This window comes from Peromyscus maniculatus, chromosome 20 (genome assembly GCF_049852395.1).
Source record: "Peromyscus maniculatus bairdii isolate BWxNUB_F1_BW_parent chromosome 20, HU_Pman_BW_mat_3.1, whole genome shotgun sequence".
NCBI lineage: Eukaryota > Metazoa > Chordata > Mammalia > Rodentia > Cricetidae > Peromyscus > Peromyscus maniculatus.
In genome coordinates, this window is record NC_134871.1 from 69308333 (window position 1) to 69324078 (window position 15746).

At 57.9% G+C, this 15746-nt stretch overlaps 2 protein-coding genes and 1 long non-coding RNA gene across 4 annotated transcripts; 2 read left to right on the top strand and 1 right to left on the bottom strand.

Annotated features, from left to right (window-relative positions):
• On the top strand, positions 1–3662 carry LOC102905270 (aquaporin-5). The gene is made up of 4 exons (XM_042264854.2): positions 1–524; positions 1562–1726; positions 2180–2263; positions 2988–3662. Exons 1-4 carry the CDS (start codon positions 162–164, stop codon positions 3171–3173), a joined length of 798 nt encoding a protein of 265 aa, XP_042120788.1. The 5' UTR covers positions 1–161; the 3' UTR covers positions 3174–3662.
• Positions 3663–7532: 3870 nt separating this feature from the next.
• Positions 7533–15522, bottom strand: LOC143269818 (uncharacterized). 2 transcript variants are annotated; one of them, XR_013046584.1, is made up of 3 exons: positions 14788–15522; positions 9667–12225; positions 7533–9248 (listed from the first exon to the last, which is right to left on the bottom strand). It is a non-coding gene; the product is annotated as an uncharacterized LOC143269818 (long non-coding RNA). The 2 variants fall into 2 exon arrangements; XR_013046583.1 differs by having other exon boundaries at positions 7533–8696; positions 8969–12225.
• Positions 10183–13222, top strand: Aqp6 (aquaporin 6). The gene is made up of 4 exons (XM_006974406.4): positions 10183–10723; positions 11432–11590; positions 11825–11905; positions 12517–13222. Exons 1-4 carry the CDS (start codon positions 10331–10333, stop codon positions 12712–12714), a joined length of 831 nt encoding a protein of 276 aa, XP_006974468.1. The 5' UTR covers positions 10183–10330; the 3' UTR covers positions 12715–13222.
• Positions 15523–15746: the final 224 nt, after the last annotated feature.

Genomic DNA, 15746 nt, shown 5'->3' on the forward strand with positions numbered 1-15746 from the left:
CCCTGCCCGGCCCGCGCCAGGCCGCCAGCCACAGAGTGGCCGCCGCCGCCGCACGGGCACCGCGCGCAGAGCCCCGCAGCCAGCCGCCCGCCTCCGCTGCCAGCGCCGCCCCGACGGCCTCCCCGCGACGCTGCCGCTGCCACCGGGCTCCCAAGGCCACCATGAAGAAGGAGGTGTGCTCGGTTGCCTTCTTCAAGGCTGTGTTCGCAGAGTTCCTGGCCACCCTCATCTTCGTCTTCTTTGGCCTGGGCTCGGCACTCAAGTGGCCCTCGGCGCTGCCCTCCATTCTGCAGATCTCCATCGCCTTTGGCCTGGCCATCGGTACCCTGGCTCAAGCTCTGGGACCTGTGAGCGGTGGCCACATCAACCCGGCCATTACTCTGGCCCTCTTAGTCGGCAACCAGATCTCACTGCTCCGGGCCATCTTCTACGTGGCAGCCCAGCTGGTGGGTGCCATTGCGGGGGCAGCCCTCCTCTACTGGTTGGCGCCACTCAATGCCCGGGGCAACCTGGCGGTCAATGCGGTGAGTGTCCTCCGGACTGTGGAGGGGTGGACAGAGACCCTGAGGACGGTTTAGACCAGACTCTGCATGCTCCTCTCCATCTTGAGAATGGGTACAACCGAAAAGCTGGTGTACAACTTTACCGGGAAAAGCAGGCCAACCAACCTCCTGGCCAACCTGTGCTCCCCTGTCTCAGCTTCTCTTCCCGTTCTACTTCATCTGACCCCTCCTCTTCTACTGCTCTGCCCGGTTCTACTTCATCTGACCCCTCCTCTTCTACTGCTCTGCCCGGCCTTGCTGCCAAAACATCCCTTCGCCCCTAGGCTCACCTATGAGTTCTCTCTTGCCAGCCCCTTGGTCGCGTACTTTTAATGGACCCATCAAAGAGCAATGGATAGTGATCGTGGTCTGGGGTACCCCTGACCTCCCTGGACTTCCAGTTTATCTCCCATTACGTGGGGGTGGCCATAGCACAGCAGGTCTCATGGGGATACACTTAGAAGCTGTGGTGTGACACCCCCACATGCCGGCTCCCCCTTTTGTAGCCCCCTGCTGTCGTCGTCCCCCGCCCCCCGTTCTTGCAGCCCTAGATTCAGCCCCCTGTCCCATGTGAACTGGGTTCACTAATCAAACACAGAGGAGGATTTTCTCGGCCATTGTCAAGCCGTGAGTCAGACGCACTGGAGAGACGGGTTTGAGGCTGGCACCGGCAGCGGGTCAGGCCCGGAGAGGAGGCCAGGGGCTGTTTGCAGTCGGCACACTGGGCAGCTGCCCACAGGAGGGAGGGTAAAATGCCAGCTTGTGGGGGCTGGGGACTGGGCAGAGCCGTTGACATGATGGCGCCCAGGAAGACTTCGCTGACACCCTACCCTCTGGCTACAGGCCTGCGCTTTAAGCCTGTACACACTGGAGTACCGTCTGTCTCTCCAGCGAATGGCCCTGGCTCGTGCACAGGGTTTAGTTAGTTAGCTTCCGAGAGCTCAGGCTCCTCCGGGTGTCCTTGAAGGCCAGAGCCGTCTAGTGAGAACCCAGGGCCCTAATCGCGCTCTCCCTTGTAGCTCAGCAACAGTACGACACCGGGGAAGGCCACCGTGGTGGAGCTGATCTTGACCTTTCAGCTGGCCCTCTGCATCTTCTCCTCCACCGACGCCCGCCGCACCAGCCCGGTGGGCTCCCCGGCTTTGTCCATTGGGCTGTCCGTCACACTGGGCCATCTTGTGGGGGTGAGTAGTGCTGACCCACGCTGGGGTGTCGTGGAGAGAAGTCACTCAGGATGAGTTAGTGGCCCCCTGGAATAACATCTCCTCGGCAGGGAAAGGCAGAGGTGAAGCCCGGTCTTGCGGCTTCTGGGCTGTGGCCCTACTGGACCCTAGGTTTGACGCCCCGCCCCCCCCCCCCCAAAGCCTCTCCGGACTGAGAAACAGTGTGAATAAGTGGGAAGGAGAGTGAGCACAGAGAAAGGAGCCCAAGCGGAGGCTGAGAAGCGGAGAGGGCAGAGTCTGGAGTACACGGTTTGACGGACAGCCGGGAGGCAGGCACAGAGTCAGCCACCTAGGAACTGGGAAGCCTGACTGGGAGATGTGGGTGGTCCCTGCACTGTGTGACCGTGAGAGAGTCAGAATTCTGTGGGAGGGGAAGCGACGGTGCCCTCCTCACTCTGACCCCCGTCTACCCAGATCTACTTCACTGGCTGTTCTATGAACCCAGCCCGATCTTTCGGCCCGGCGGTGATCATGGATCGGTTCAGCCCCTCTCACTGGGTGAGTGCCAGCCTTCCTCCGACTCCCTAACAAGCGCTGGAAACAGGGCCGTGGACTGAACTGAGAGTCCAGCTGTGACTGGACTTTCTGGATGGTGTAGGCCCAGAACTTGGGGGTTGAAAGGAGAGGGGAACCCAGGAGGGGCTGAAATGCAGCCAGCAGGGTGGGCCCGCACTTCTCTGGAAGTGGAGCGGGCATCAGTGTTGATCTCGGAGGGTTTTGTCTGTCCCTCTGTGTATCTGTCCTCTGATGGTGTCTTTATCTGTCCCAGTGGAGATTTTGGGAGCGTGTTCTTGCGGGACTGTCCCTCTGGACAGTGGGTTGTGTGTGTCAGCCGGGCTTGGAGGGATGCAAAGGGTGGCAGAGCCTTGCTGGGCCTTCAGGAGGGGAACACTGGCTTAGCTCTGCACCTCGGAAGACACGTGTCGGGGGCTCTGGTCGTCTCCTCAAAAGGTTCACTTGCCTCTCTCTGGAGTGGGATCAGAAAGCTTGTCTGTCCTGAGCTCTGCCTGCCCCCTTGGAGGGTCTGTGTGTCTGTGATCCGTGACTTGGTCATTAAGGACTGGCTGACAGTATGGGTCCCCAAGATGGGAAGACATTTCCCCCCTGGAGACCTGGAAGTCTACGTATCAATTTCCTTCCAGGGCCTGTGGGTCGGTTCCGGTGTGGAAGGTGGTGGGTGAGTCCCGGGGCTTAGCTTCCGATGCTCACCCTGTCTTCACAGGTCTTCTGGGTAGGGCCCATCGTGGGGGCCATCCTGGCTGCCATCCTCTACTTCTACCTGCTCTTCCCGTCCTCCCTGAGCCTCAGTGACCGCGTGGCTGTCGTCAAAGGCACATATGAGCCGGAGGAGGACTGGGAAGACCATCGAGAGGAACGGAAGAAGACCATAGAGCTGACGGCGCACTGACCCGCACCGGGCACAGGCCGGTCCCTCAGCCCCTGAACTGCTGGAGAAGAACAGACCTCAGAGCGTCTTTCCCAACGGTCCTCTTGGTGGGGAGGAGGCGCCGGAGGCCAAGCTGAAGACAGAGATGAGAGCCGGATCCCTCAGGGGGACACGGGTGGGGGCCAGGGGCTGGAGTCTGACGGGCCGGGCTCTCTTTAGGAACAGGCAGGATGAATTCCACAGGTCAGACCTCAGAGATTGTGAAGGCAGTGCCAGGCTCACAGGCTGCCCAGGACTACACCAGGAAGGGGGCAGCAGCCTGCTTATTTCATCCAGCCCAACCCCTCGAGTGCCAAAGCCAGCCCTCAGGTGGGCAGAGAGGACATTCCCCAAGTTCCTCAGCACAGGGTCAGATGGTTCGTTGATTGCCATCTTATTTATTTTTGGCCAAGGAAGGGGGGCTCTGCTGGTATTTGGGTTGGGCACTTCCCAATAAACCATCGATCTTCATATTCTGCTGTCATCTCCCTCCAGAAACCTCTTGGGACAACGGCCAGTCGTGTCTCCCTTGTGACGCCACACCCTCACACATGCTCATCAGTGGGCACAAAGAAGACCACGAGACAAGTTCTCCAAAAAGAGATGGACAGGACCAGAGAGCCGGAGGGTGGGGAGATCAAATATAGAAACAGAAAAATACAGAAACCACACAAGAGACCAGGAGGGCCAGGAAGAGGGTCCATAGCCCAGTCACATGTCCCTTCAGCTACGTCCCTGCCACTTGAGGAGGGGCTGGGTGTGCCAGGCAGGGGAAACCAACAACAGCCCCTTGAGATTCCAAAGGGGTGAGCGGCTCTCAGCCCTGAGAGCCCCAGCCTGGGGCTTCCTTTTCTGGGTCCCCGGTGTTTCTGGAAGGTGGTGTGTTGGGAGCCTATGCTCAGAGGTTAACAGCACCCTCGTACATACACAGCAGTCTCCCCACCCAGCTTCTTCTCAGGGCTCCTCTCTTCTGCCTTTGCCTTTGGCCGGGTGGGACGGGGCAGGACGGGGTGGGGGTCCTGTCACACCCTCCTTCCTGCCTGTCCTTGCCTGCCTGTCCAGTTACCACTGACATTCGGGGAAACTGAACCTCCATTGTTAACTGTAAAATGTATCAAAACGCTTCCTCACAGGGTAGTGAGGAACCGGATGAGGTAAGGGTGAGGAGTACTTGGCAGCGACCGAGGGGCAGGGTAAAGACACGTGAGCAGCCTAGCACCCAGCCCAGAGTCATGGTTAAGGAGTCCAGAGTGGAAGCTGGCCACCCATACCCAAATCTTTTTTGTTTTTGTTTTGTTTTGTTTTTTGAGACAGCGTCTCTCTATGTAGCCCTGGCTGTCCTAGAACTGGCTCTGTAGACCAGGCTGGCCTTGAACTCAGAGATCTGCCTGCCTCTGCCCACCAAGTGCTGGGATTAAAAGCGTGAGCCTTTAATGAACACCCGGCCCCACATTCAAATCTTGCTGCACCTGGAATGATGAACCCATAAGCTGGGATAACGTTCCCTGCCACGTGGGTTGCCATGAGGAGAAATTGAGATCACGACTGGGGCCTGGACACTAGCATGGATGGCTCCTCTGGGAGACGGGAGAGCGGGGATGTCTGCTCTCCAGACACTGCCCGGGTCTGCTGCTCCTCAGCAGACCCCTCCCTTGCTTCTCAGCCTTGCTTCAGCAGGGAGGGAGGCAGCAGGAACGGGAAGGAGAAGCTGCAGACCCAGGCTGGGAGGCCAGACACCCCCCCCCAGCCCTCCCCAAAACAGCCTGAGGTCTGAAAGGCCGTGAAAACCGCTGGACCCAAGCCTGTCTGCCCCACAGGCCTCCACGGGACACCAAGCAATGGGGGTGGGGTGGGGGGACCACACACACACACACACACACACACACACACACACACACACACACACACACAATTACCCCCCTCCCCCTCATCTCATCTTCCTGCAAGTGAGGGTGCTGACTGCAAGTGCCAGCTCCGGCCAGCAGGGGGCAGGCTCGCCCACCAAATCCACACTCATCGCTTCTGCCCTGGGATTGGGCTCTGGAGCCGGGCAGAGATGAGGCTGCTCAAGAACACAAAGAAGGTGTTTCAGGCTCAGGCTCCTGAGGCCGCCGGGGAGTAGCCCCTCACCAGCCCACTCACCCCACTACCCAGGAGGAGGCGCAGAAGGCAACAGGGCCTCCGTTCAGCTTTCAGACAACTCTGATTTGCCTTCTCCTCTAATGGACCCCAAGGGGCACGTGACAGGGTGAACAGGGGGGCTGCAGGAGACAGGCCTCCAGCACGGGTGGGGCGTCTAGGCAGAGGGAGTTACCGCCCTGCAGCGTCCTGCGGTTGAGCAAGGATCCAACAACCCGGGCTCTGGGCTGGCAAGTTGCTGTGGTTGGGCTGTATTGCCAGCAGGGGGCGCTGTGCACCTGCGTGCTTGTGATCGTCCATGAACTGACAAAGAGCTGTGCTCAGCACACACACACACACACACACACACACACACACACACACACACACACACACACACACACACACACACACACACACACACCCTGCACATCTCTGGGGCTCCTAGCTGTGGCTCTGACCTTCAGCTGTGCTCAGGGAGGCTACATCTCCCCTGTGTGTTCCCCTTCCCTCAGCATGGGCACGCTCACTCCAGGTGTGTGTGCAGAGCCACAGTCATGCACCCCCACCCCCACCCTGGCCACTGCTCGCTCTGGAAGAGCCAGGCTCAGTGTATTTCTGCAGCACACCTGCGTGAAGTCATACCCAAGCACACACATGCTCTGTCAGCTCTGACACACTTCTCTGCCTGAAGAAGGAATGTAACAAGAGCCCGTATTCTCCACTTGAAGGCGCTCCCTCCTCAGCCATCTATTCCTCCCTCCTCAGCCGCCAGTTTCCATCAGGGGTGGATGGACAGGTGCTGTGATAGATGGAGTCCTAGAGCTGAAAGTGGACCGTGGTGGAAGCGGGGGGGCTGTCTGGGTGGATGGGCAGGAGGAAGAGTTTGGGGGAGGATCTGACCTCAGCTCCTCTCAGCTCAGCCCCCTCCTCCGTCAAGAGTGAACATCTACGTGACCTCGCAGCCTGCCAGTGTTCGGTCAGAGTCAGGGAGGTGATGTGGAAGCTGTCTTGAGCACCTTCTTTTCCATCATGCTTCAGTTCTCTCTTGCTGGCCTCGTCTCCCCAGGCCCGAGAAGGCTCCAGTGGGAGCATCTGTCCAGGAGTGGCAGGCAGCCAGGTCTGGGGCTAGGACACAAGGCTTCTGAGCATGAGTGAGCGCAAAGATTGGCACTACAGTCCGGGACTGTGTGGGCCCAGGAAGGTGCTGGCTGGGGCAGGAAAAACAGGAAATGGGCAATGCCTGCCTGTCCGCAGAGGGTGAAAGACCTTGTCCCAGGCTGAGCAGGACCCAAGGACGCCTGTCCTGTATGATCTCGGGAAAGAAGAAAGAAGTTCCCTTCTGAAACCAGAGCAGGGCTGCTGGTGGCCCTGGGCCCTGACCTGCCACAGCAGTCAAGACCCTTCTCTGGGAAGCCAATGTCCACTGCTGTGCCCCAGAGGTGAGTGAGTGTGAGCTAATAACACTTCTGACTGGAGACACTTCTGGGTGTCTGCAGAAACTTCTCCCAACACGTGGGGTCCTAAGAACGACACTCATTTAAAAGCAAGGTTCTGAGATCACAGAAGCCAAGCAGCTGGTCAGGGCGCTGTCCGCATGGTAACAAACGCTTCCGTTTGTCTTATCTAAAGCTCTCCACACAGGCGTCACTGCTGTGGGTAAACATCCCAAACCAGGCTAGGTCAGACATGGGTAAATAAATGGCCGTTCTTCTACCAGGCCCAACCTAGGGCAGGGCTGGGGAGCAGGCCTTTGAGGTACGCTGAGGGTACCCCTCAGTCTCCCTCATGCTCAAGCCTACCTTCTCTCTGTAGCTCACTCTCGTGCTCCTGGTGGGGGGGACACCAGGGGAGGCTTCACAGGGGAACTGCCCTGAGAGCCCTCTCGAGGGAGAGACCGGAGAAATGCGTCTGCATCGTGGAGAGGACTCAGAAGGGACATGGTGTTTGTCCCAGCTGTAGTAAAGAAGATGGGGGGGGGGGGGGGAGAAATGCGTCTGCATCGTGGAGAGGACTCAGAAGGGACACGGTGTTTGTCCCAGCTGTAGTAAAGATGGGGGGGGGGAGCAGTCTCCCCTTGCATGTTGGACACTAAGGAAGGTCAAAGGAAGCCATCGACGGCCACCTCTTGTTCAGAGCCATGGGCAGCTGGGTAGGGTGTGGGTCACCGTTGATCTCTCGGCGGGGAGAAGCGGGGTTGGGGGGTTGGGGTGTGTGGCAAAGGCTTGCTGGTGGCCTGGCTGTCTAGGTAGGAAAGGAGGTACAGGCCGGCTTGACTCACAGTTGCAGGAAGTCAGAGGGAACTAGGAGTTTGTGCAGAGTAGAGAGGATTGAAGAATGGGGGAGATGGACAGGGTGGGGTGGCCCAGTGAGTAGAGATACTGTGCCAAGCCTGAAGATCTGAGTTCAACCCCTAGGACCCACCTGAGAGAACTGGCTCCTACAAGGCGTCTTCAGAACACTGTATGTGCGTATACTCATATACACACAATAAAATGAAAATGTAAAAAAAAATTAATAATAATTTTCAAGAGTGGAGAGAGCTTTTAATCCCAGCCCTTGAGAGGCAGAGGCAGGCGGATCTCTGTGAGTTCAAGGCCAGTCAGGTCTACAGAGTGAGTTCCAGGACAGCCAGGACTACACAGGTAGAAACCCTGTCTCAAAAAAAAAAAAAAAAAACCAAACAAACAAATAAACAAACAAAAAAGGGGGGAGAATCATCTGGGGCCTGTGAAACAGTGGAAGAATTCCTGGGCAGAGCTTCTGCTCCCGATGAGGCCAGGAGAGCATGGGTACCTGGCCCCAGCAGGTCCAGCCTGGGGGGTCAAGGGTGTCCAGCATAAAGAGACTGGAACTGACTCCAAGCTGGCGTCCCCCACCATTCCTGATTACCAGGCATCATGTCAACAAGAAGCTGGGGAAGGGGCTGGAGAGGCACAGAGGAGACGCAGACCCCTGCCATTACGGCTGTGCCCGCGTGGCGTCCAGTCCCGCCAGCTGGGCCTGGCAGCGCAGACCAGGCAGAGAGGCGGATGGGGATGAGAATGGAGTGGTGGAGAGGGTGGGGACCAGCAGCCGGGCATTGGCAAGAGCAAGCTGTGCCCAGTGAGACACCAAGGGTTCCTCTGAGGAGAGGAAGGGAAGTCCGGGACATCTGGAAGAACAGAAGCAGGAGGGGAGGGGTTTGCCCGGGACTGAGATGGGGGGGGGGGAGGGTAGAGCAGAGGCTGTGCAGAACTGGATGGCTCCTTTGAAGGTGTCAGAGGGTTCCGTCCTATGAGGGGGCAGGAGGGCAGCCATAGGAACAGCAGACCGGAATGAAGCCAACGTGACAGTCACCTGCTCTCATTATTGAGCATCTAGTGTAGCGGGTCTCCGTGCAAGACACTATGTAGAGAGATGAACAAAATGTGATTCCTTCCCCCAGGGCTTATCACCTTGTTGAGGAAACACTTTAACACCCATAGCAATACGGTGTGTTGGCTTGTGTATAAAAATGCCTAGGTACGATAACAACACACGGAGATATCCTTACCCGGGGCAGAAGTGGGTGACACTGGACGCTGACCTCAGGGGTGGGTTAGGAGTTACCCAGGCAAAGGGAGTGATGAGGCTCTCCACGAAGAGGTGAGAGTCTCGGGTCTCGGGGGGATGCTCACCCCAGGATGCTGAGAGGCAAAGGCTGGGGGAGGCTGCAAGAGTGGGGTCCCAGAGGACCTTGTCACTTGGTCTCGGAGCTCCTCCGAAGAGGGTGGCAGAGCCCCAGCAGAGACTCCAGCAGGGCAGCAGCCGGCCGATCGCTGTGTTTTTGAAACGCGATTCGGACTGTAGTGTGGAGAACAGTCCAGGGCGAAGTGAGGACACGGACTGGCTGCAGGGCGGCAGGAGGCGGGTAACAGCCCGGAGGCAGGCGGGCTCAAACCCAGCTGGGCGAGATGCCTTTGTCGGGAAAGGGGGTCAAGGACACTTCTTAGGTGCCACCAAACTGAGCCGGAGTACAGAAAAGTGGGCAGAGGTGAGGGCTGCATTTTGAGACAGACTGAGGAGCCCGAGGATAACCAGGGGCGTCTGTGGGTGAGCAGGTGCAGCCAGGGGCCAGGGCAGGGCAGGGGGGGGGTACTGCTTGGGCAGCCCCGCAGAGGGAACACCTTTGTTTGAGAAAATGCCTTTTTATGCTGCCGGGGAACAAAGGGATACAGCCTAGGCATGGGTGACACTTGAGGGCCAGCAAGGCCGCAAAATAGTAACCACCTGACTAATAAGTCACAGGGTTTGGGGGGCTCTGAGAGGTAGACAGGCAGAAGTGAGAGAAGAGAGAGAGGCAGGAAATGAGGGAAGAACTGGAGGAAACCCCCACCCGTGACAGTAGAACTCGTCGGGGCCACGTGCGGCAGCTGGCGTAGTTTGAGGGACTACACGGTGAACGGGAATTCTGATGTTCCTTTCCGCACACCCAGGACCACATCCTCGGTAAAACTGACTCTGTCCACATCTGCAACTTGGGAGTGGTGGAAAGAACTTCATTTCACACCTAGGTTCACAGGGTACAGAGTACACCCCCACCTCTTCAGAGGAAGGACTAGAAGATTAGGGCACGGGAAACCCTGAAGCAGGCCTTGGACTTGGGGTTCTCGGTGATCCAGCTGTCTCTGAGCTGGCACCGGGGACCTGACATCCGTCCCGAGTCTCTGGGTCTCAGGCTAGACTTCTTTGGGCAGCCACCGTTTGGCTGTCCTGGGAGGTTCCAGCTCAGTGCCCAGCGTCACCCCCTTACTGGCCTGGCCCCCCTGTCAGGTGGAGCAGGCACGTGAGCACTGCCCTCTGTACCTCCCACCCCCAGACACGCATAATGCCACCAGCCTGAGCAGCTCGCTCCTGAGGACTGCAGTGTGCGGGAGGCAGTGTAGCCAGGCTGGGGGCGCCGCCACAGAGAGTGAGGCCAGGGAGTCGGGCAGGGGACAAGGGACAGAGAGAGTCAGGGAGGAGCGAGACTGGCCGACCTGACGCCAGGGAGACGAGACATGGAGCCAGGGCTGTGTTGCAGGGCTTACCTACTGGCTGGCAGGCTTTGGACCGCCATCAGCAAGGCGCTGTTTGCCGAGTTCCTGGCCACAGGGCTGTACGTGTTCTTTGGTGTGGGCTCCGTCCTGCCCTGGCCTGTGGCCCTTCCCTCTGTACTCCAGATCGCCATCACCTTCAACCTGGCCACGGCCACAGCTGTGCAGGTCTCCTGGAAGACCAGCGGGGCCCACGCCAACCCCGCTGTGACACTGGCTTACCTCGTGGGCTCTCACATCTCTCTGCCTCGGGCTATGGCCTATATAGCCGCCCAGCTGGCGGGGGCCACCGTTGGGGCCGCTCTTCTTTACGGGGTAACTCCAGGAGGTGTCCGAGAGACCCTTGGAGTGAACGTGGTAGGTGATAGGGCGCGGGAGAGAGTCAGGTGGTCGGGGTGGGAGGCCAGCCGGGAGCAAAGGCAGGGATGGGGAAATGATGCACCACTCACGCACGCACGCATGCACGCCTTAGATGCCCCGAGCAGGCCCCTGGGTTCCAGAAGAATGGGCTTAGGCGTTCATCTCGGCAGGACAAGGATGGAACTGTGGGGTACCGAAGCATGCATGAGGCAGAGAAAGGCCACAGGGAGGGGAGGGCGTCAGGAGGACCAGGCAGCTAAGGGCTGTACAGCAGGCGGGCGGCAGGGCTGGGACTGAGGGAGAGCGAGAGGCCCTACCCGGAACTGTCTTGCTTGCAGTGCCCGGCTTGTGTGTCCTTGCTCTGCCGTTTCCCCAGTTTCCTGGGCCCTGCTTCCCTCCCCTGATCACCCCTGCTCTACCTACTCTGCTGCCCACAGGCCTCCTCCAATCTGTCCTCCTCCATTCTGTCCTCAAGCTTTCTCGTTCTGTACTGCTGTGTCAGCCCCTGAACCACAGGCCTGACTCCGTGGCAGAGTGGGGGAGGCATCCCTGTTCGGGATATGATGTGAGCCGGCGGCCGCGGCACAGACCTTAGGTTCTGATGCTGTGAGTACCACCCCTCACGGTTGAGAAGGCTGACACAGGGACTCTCACTGTCCCGGGGCCAGCGCCCATGTCCACTCTGGGGTACTCTTCTCTCCCAAGGTTCACAACAGCACGTCAACCGGCCAGGCGGTGGCCGTGGAGTTGATTCTGACGCTGCAGCTGGTGCTCTGTGTCTTCGCTTCCACGGACAGTCGGCAGACCTTGGGCTCCCCAGCGGCCATGATCGGGACCTCTGTGGCACTGGGGCACCTCATTGGGGTAAGGGACAAAGAAGGACACCATGCATGTGCACACACTGGAACTCTCCCTGCAGAAGCTACAAAACCCTAAAGGCCAGGAAGTGTCTCTCCCCCAGCCCCTCCTGTCTTATGGCCTGAGGTAGTGTCCTGTAATACGGGGCTAGTCGAGGGGGTGTCTGAGCCAGGGCAGAGGGGGAATGTTCTCCCCCAGGCTGCCTCAAATCTCCTCATACTTGATCCTGAACACCCCCAGATCTACTTCACTGGCTGTTCCATGAACCCAGCTCGCTCCTTCGGTCCCGCCGTCATTGTTGGGAAGTTCGCGGTCCACTGGGTGAGCCCCTGCACTGGTAGGCTTGGGGGTGTGGAGGATGAGGCAGGAGGAAGAGTTAGGGGGGGTTACCATCAGGAGATCCACACGGTGTGGAATCAACCGTCTTGTCGCCAGGTCATTTAGACCACCCAGGAGTGCAGATTTCCCTGCATTCATAAAGCCGAGGTGAGCATCCTGGCTTGTCTGTCTTTCGGCTCCAACATCCTGCAGTATCCAGGGACTCACAAGAAATGGGCCAGGGCAGAAGCTGTAGCCTTGGCTCAGGCTTTATGTTCTGGCTGTTTCCTTCTTCACTTTCTCCAGCTGGACCAATTTTCAAACTTGAATAAAGAAAAAGACAAACAGAAATAGACCACACAGAAGCAGAGATAGAAATCGCAACAGTCAGGGCTAAAACAGGAGAGGTGAGAGGAAGAGGCAGCCGTGGGAGAGGACTGGAGGCCCAGCTTTAGCTTTGGCTCCACCCTCCAGGGAAGGCAAGGCCCCTCACCCTGTAGGCACTGAGAGTCCCTGGGGCTGGGGTTGGGGGTGAGCCAGGGCTGAGGGAAGCAGGCAGGGTTCTGAAATCACCCCGTGCGTCTGACAGCTCACGCCGGCTTCTGTCTCCTCAGATCTTCTGGGTGGGACCCCTCACAGGGGCTGTCCTGGCTTCGCTGATCTACAACTTTATCCTGTTCCCTGACACCAAGACGGTAGCCCAGCGCCTGGCCATCCTCGTGGGCACCACCAAGGTGGAGAAAGTGGTGGATGTGGAACCCCAGAAGAAAGAATCCCAAACGAACTCAGAGGACACAGAAGTGAGCGTGTGACCCTGCACAGCCCCTGGTCCCTCGGGCGTCCAGGGCAGCTTGCCTTGTGTGACCTGGCTTGAGGTGTCCCTGGTGTTGGGGGGACCAGGAGGCTTGGCCACTTGTTAGAACAGTAGGTACCAATCTCTGTCCCTGACTAATCTGTTGTTTCTCCTCCTCTCCTGTTTTTCTCTCCTGATCCGTCATCACCCAGGCCGACCTCACATTCACAGTCTTCCTGCTTTGGCCTATGATGTAGCTGGGACTTAGGCACAGCACTGTGACTGACTTCTACATTAATAGACAGAAAGAATCCGGAAGTAAATCCACCCAGTTAGTTCTCCGAGGCCTTCCTTGCTTTTGCTTTTTCTTTCTTTCGGTGTTTAAATCTTTCCATGCAAAGTAATGTGTTTCATTGCGTCCTTTTCATTCATATTTTGCTTTTGTTGACCTCTTCCTGGATCCCCTCTTGGACACTTCCTGCTGGTCCCCCCCCATCCCCTCCTCCCTTCCGTCCCCTCCCTCTCCCCTGTCCCCTCCCCCTCCCCCGTCCCCTCAAACTCCCCCTGTCCCCTCAAACTCCCCCTGTCCCCTCCTCCCCTGTCCCCTCCCCCACCCTCTCCTCCCTTCTCTGTCCCCTCAAACTCCCCCTGTCCCCTCCACCCCCCCCGTCCCCTGCACCACCACCACCCCCCGTCCCCTGCACCCCCTCCCCCGTTCCCTCCCCCCCACTTCTCCTTTCACGGCACGTGTCTTCCTCCCCTGCTCCCCAGTCCCCCGACACACACACCTCTAACACCTTCTTCTCCCTCTCCTGATCCTCTTTCTAGTTCTTTATGACAAGAGTGAGGGCCGTAGAAGCCATGCGGCAGGACCCCAGTGGTGTCCCGGGCCTCCGGATCCCTGTCTTAGGGAAAGGGGAATTGGGGCGCAGCTAGCCATTCTATTTGGACTCTGATGAGGGAGCTTCAGGAAGCCCCCAAACTTTCCCACTGAGGCAAAGAGAGGAACACCAGTCTTTGGGACAGCCTCAGTTTCTCACAGGGTTTCTTTGCTTTAGGTATGATTTGGGGGTCCGTTAGACTGGGGTTTCCTGAGGACAGAAATCATTCTTCTAAAAGGACTTCATTCCTACTTCCCAAATGCTCAGGAAGGTCCCTACCCTGGGACAAGCTGCCCCAGAGGAACCTTCTCAGGGGTTAGGAAAGCAGCATTGTTAGGAAGGGAGCTCTGGAACAGATGGCCTTCCCCTGGGGCCCCTCAGTGAAGACACAGGAAAACCCCTACCTGCTGCGCCCCATCTATAACCTGGGCCAGAAGCCTCTCCAGTCTGCTGCTCAGCATCAGAGGCCCCCAAAAAGCTGTTGAATAAGTCCTCCTAAATGATGAGACCACGGAATGACCCAGAAAATCGAGATTAGAGGTTTAGTGTCTCTAAAAGACCCTGGGAGTCGAATTGATTTTGCTAGATGTTAAAGGCCGCTGTACGTCTACTCTGCCTCTAATGGGGGGCCGTGGGGTGGTGGGGATCCTGTCTGGACTTCAGCCTATCCACTGTAAAATGGGAACACTCCTCCCACAGATAGTTCTGTGGCAACAATGAGTTAGAAGATGCTTTGGGGAGTTAAATGCTCGTAGAACAACCCCAATAAATGATGATTATTGTTGCAGTTACTGTAATTATTGGGTTTGAATACACTTGCCGTTGGTACTGGGAAGGAAGAGGGGAGGGGGGATGATGGGGGGGGGGGGAGAAAGCAGGCTGTGCTGTCCTTCACTCGGTTGGCTTACGGGGGCCTGCCCCTTCTCTCTGAGGTCTACTGACCCCGGAGCTTTGTGGGGGTGGAGCTAGGGAGGGACCCTGGAAAGAAGAGATAAGCCAATTCAAGTCAGTTCTCATCTCTATGGCACCCATCACCATGGTACCCTGAGATGCTGCAGCCAAATCTATTAAAAAAAAAAAAAAAAAGAAAGAAAGAAAGAAAAGGAAAAAAGAAAGAAAGAAATCGAGATAAGTGATAAGCACTTGTCTTCCAATAAGCCGGATGAGGGAGGGGCTGCCAAAGTCTTTCACAGGCAGGGCGATGGACAGACCTGTGACCACTGCAGTGGCTGGAGTCCGGGGCCCAGCATCTGTCCTCTGCATTCTGCAATCTCATTGATGCCGAGCACTGTCCGCATCTCTCCAGGCTGAGTCCTCTTCAGCCTTCTTCACAATCTTGAAGCCCCAGGGCCTCTTCTGCCCTTTTATAAACAGGGGTGCGTGCGCATGTGTGTGTGTGTGTGTGTGTGTGTGTGTTCACCTGTGTACAAGTGTGCAAACAGAGGACATGATCGTCTTGCCAAAGGTCACTTGACTCTATCGCAAAGATCCCTAAGGTCTCTCCAGCTCCCAGCTTAGAATTTCCTAAACCAGAGCTCCCTGGGGTCTCAGACAAGCCGCAGGCACTGGAGGGAAGGGCGGGGCCTCCGAGAGGGTCGTGGCAGGGAGCTCCCGCAGTGGGCTTTTAAGCCTCTTGACAAATTATCTCTGTGCCCCGAGAGCCGAGCACACACTGGGTGCTCAATAAAAGTTTGATGAATGAATGACTGAAGCTGGGCGGCTGGGGAGGGAGAGGAGGCAGTAATTGATCAAGAGGAGGAGAACTCAGAACTTGCAGCTCCAAATGAGCCACAATGACAGCAGCTGAGAAGCCTCTGCCTCCACGCAGGGAGAGGGAGGTAGCCAGAGTTCGTGTCTCCACCCACCACTCTGGAGCGGCACCGGCAATCCCAGAACTAAAGTGTGGGAGGCTCGGAGGTCCTCGTGCATGCGTGCGTGCGTGCGTGCGTGCGTGCGTGCGTGCGTGCGTGCGCGTGCACACGGATAAGCGCTAGGGGAGCCAGGGGTGTTAAACACACAGGTCTGTTCCTCCAAAGGGAGGGATGCTTCACCTGTCATCTGCCCAGAGGGCTGCCAGTGAAAGTGATTGACAGCCTGGTGACCTTGGCACTGCCGGTGCAGCCAGTGCGACCACACCAGACCCCCACCCCCACCCTTATCGTGAACTTGC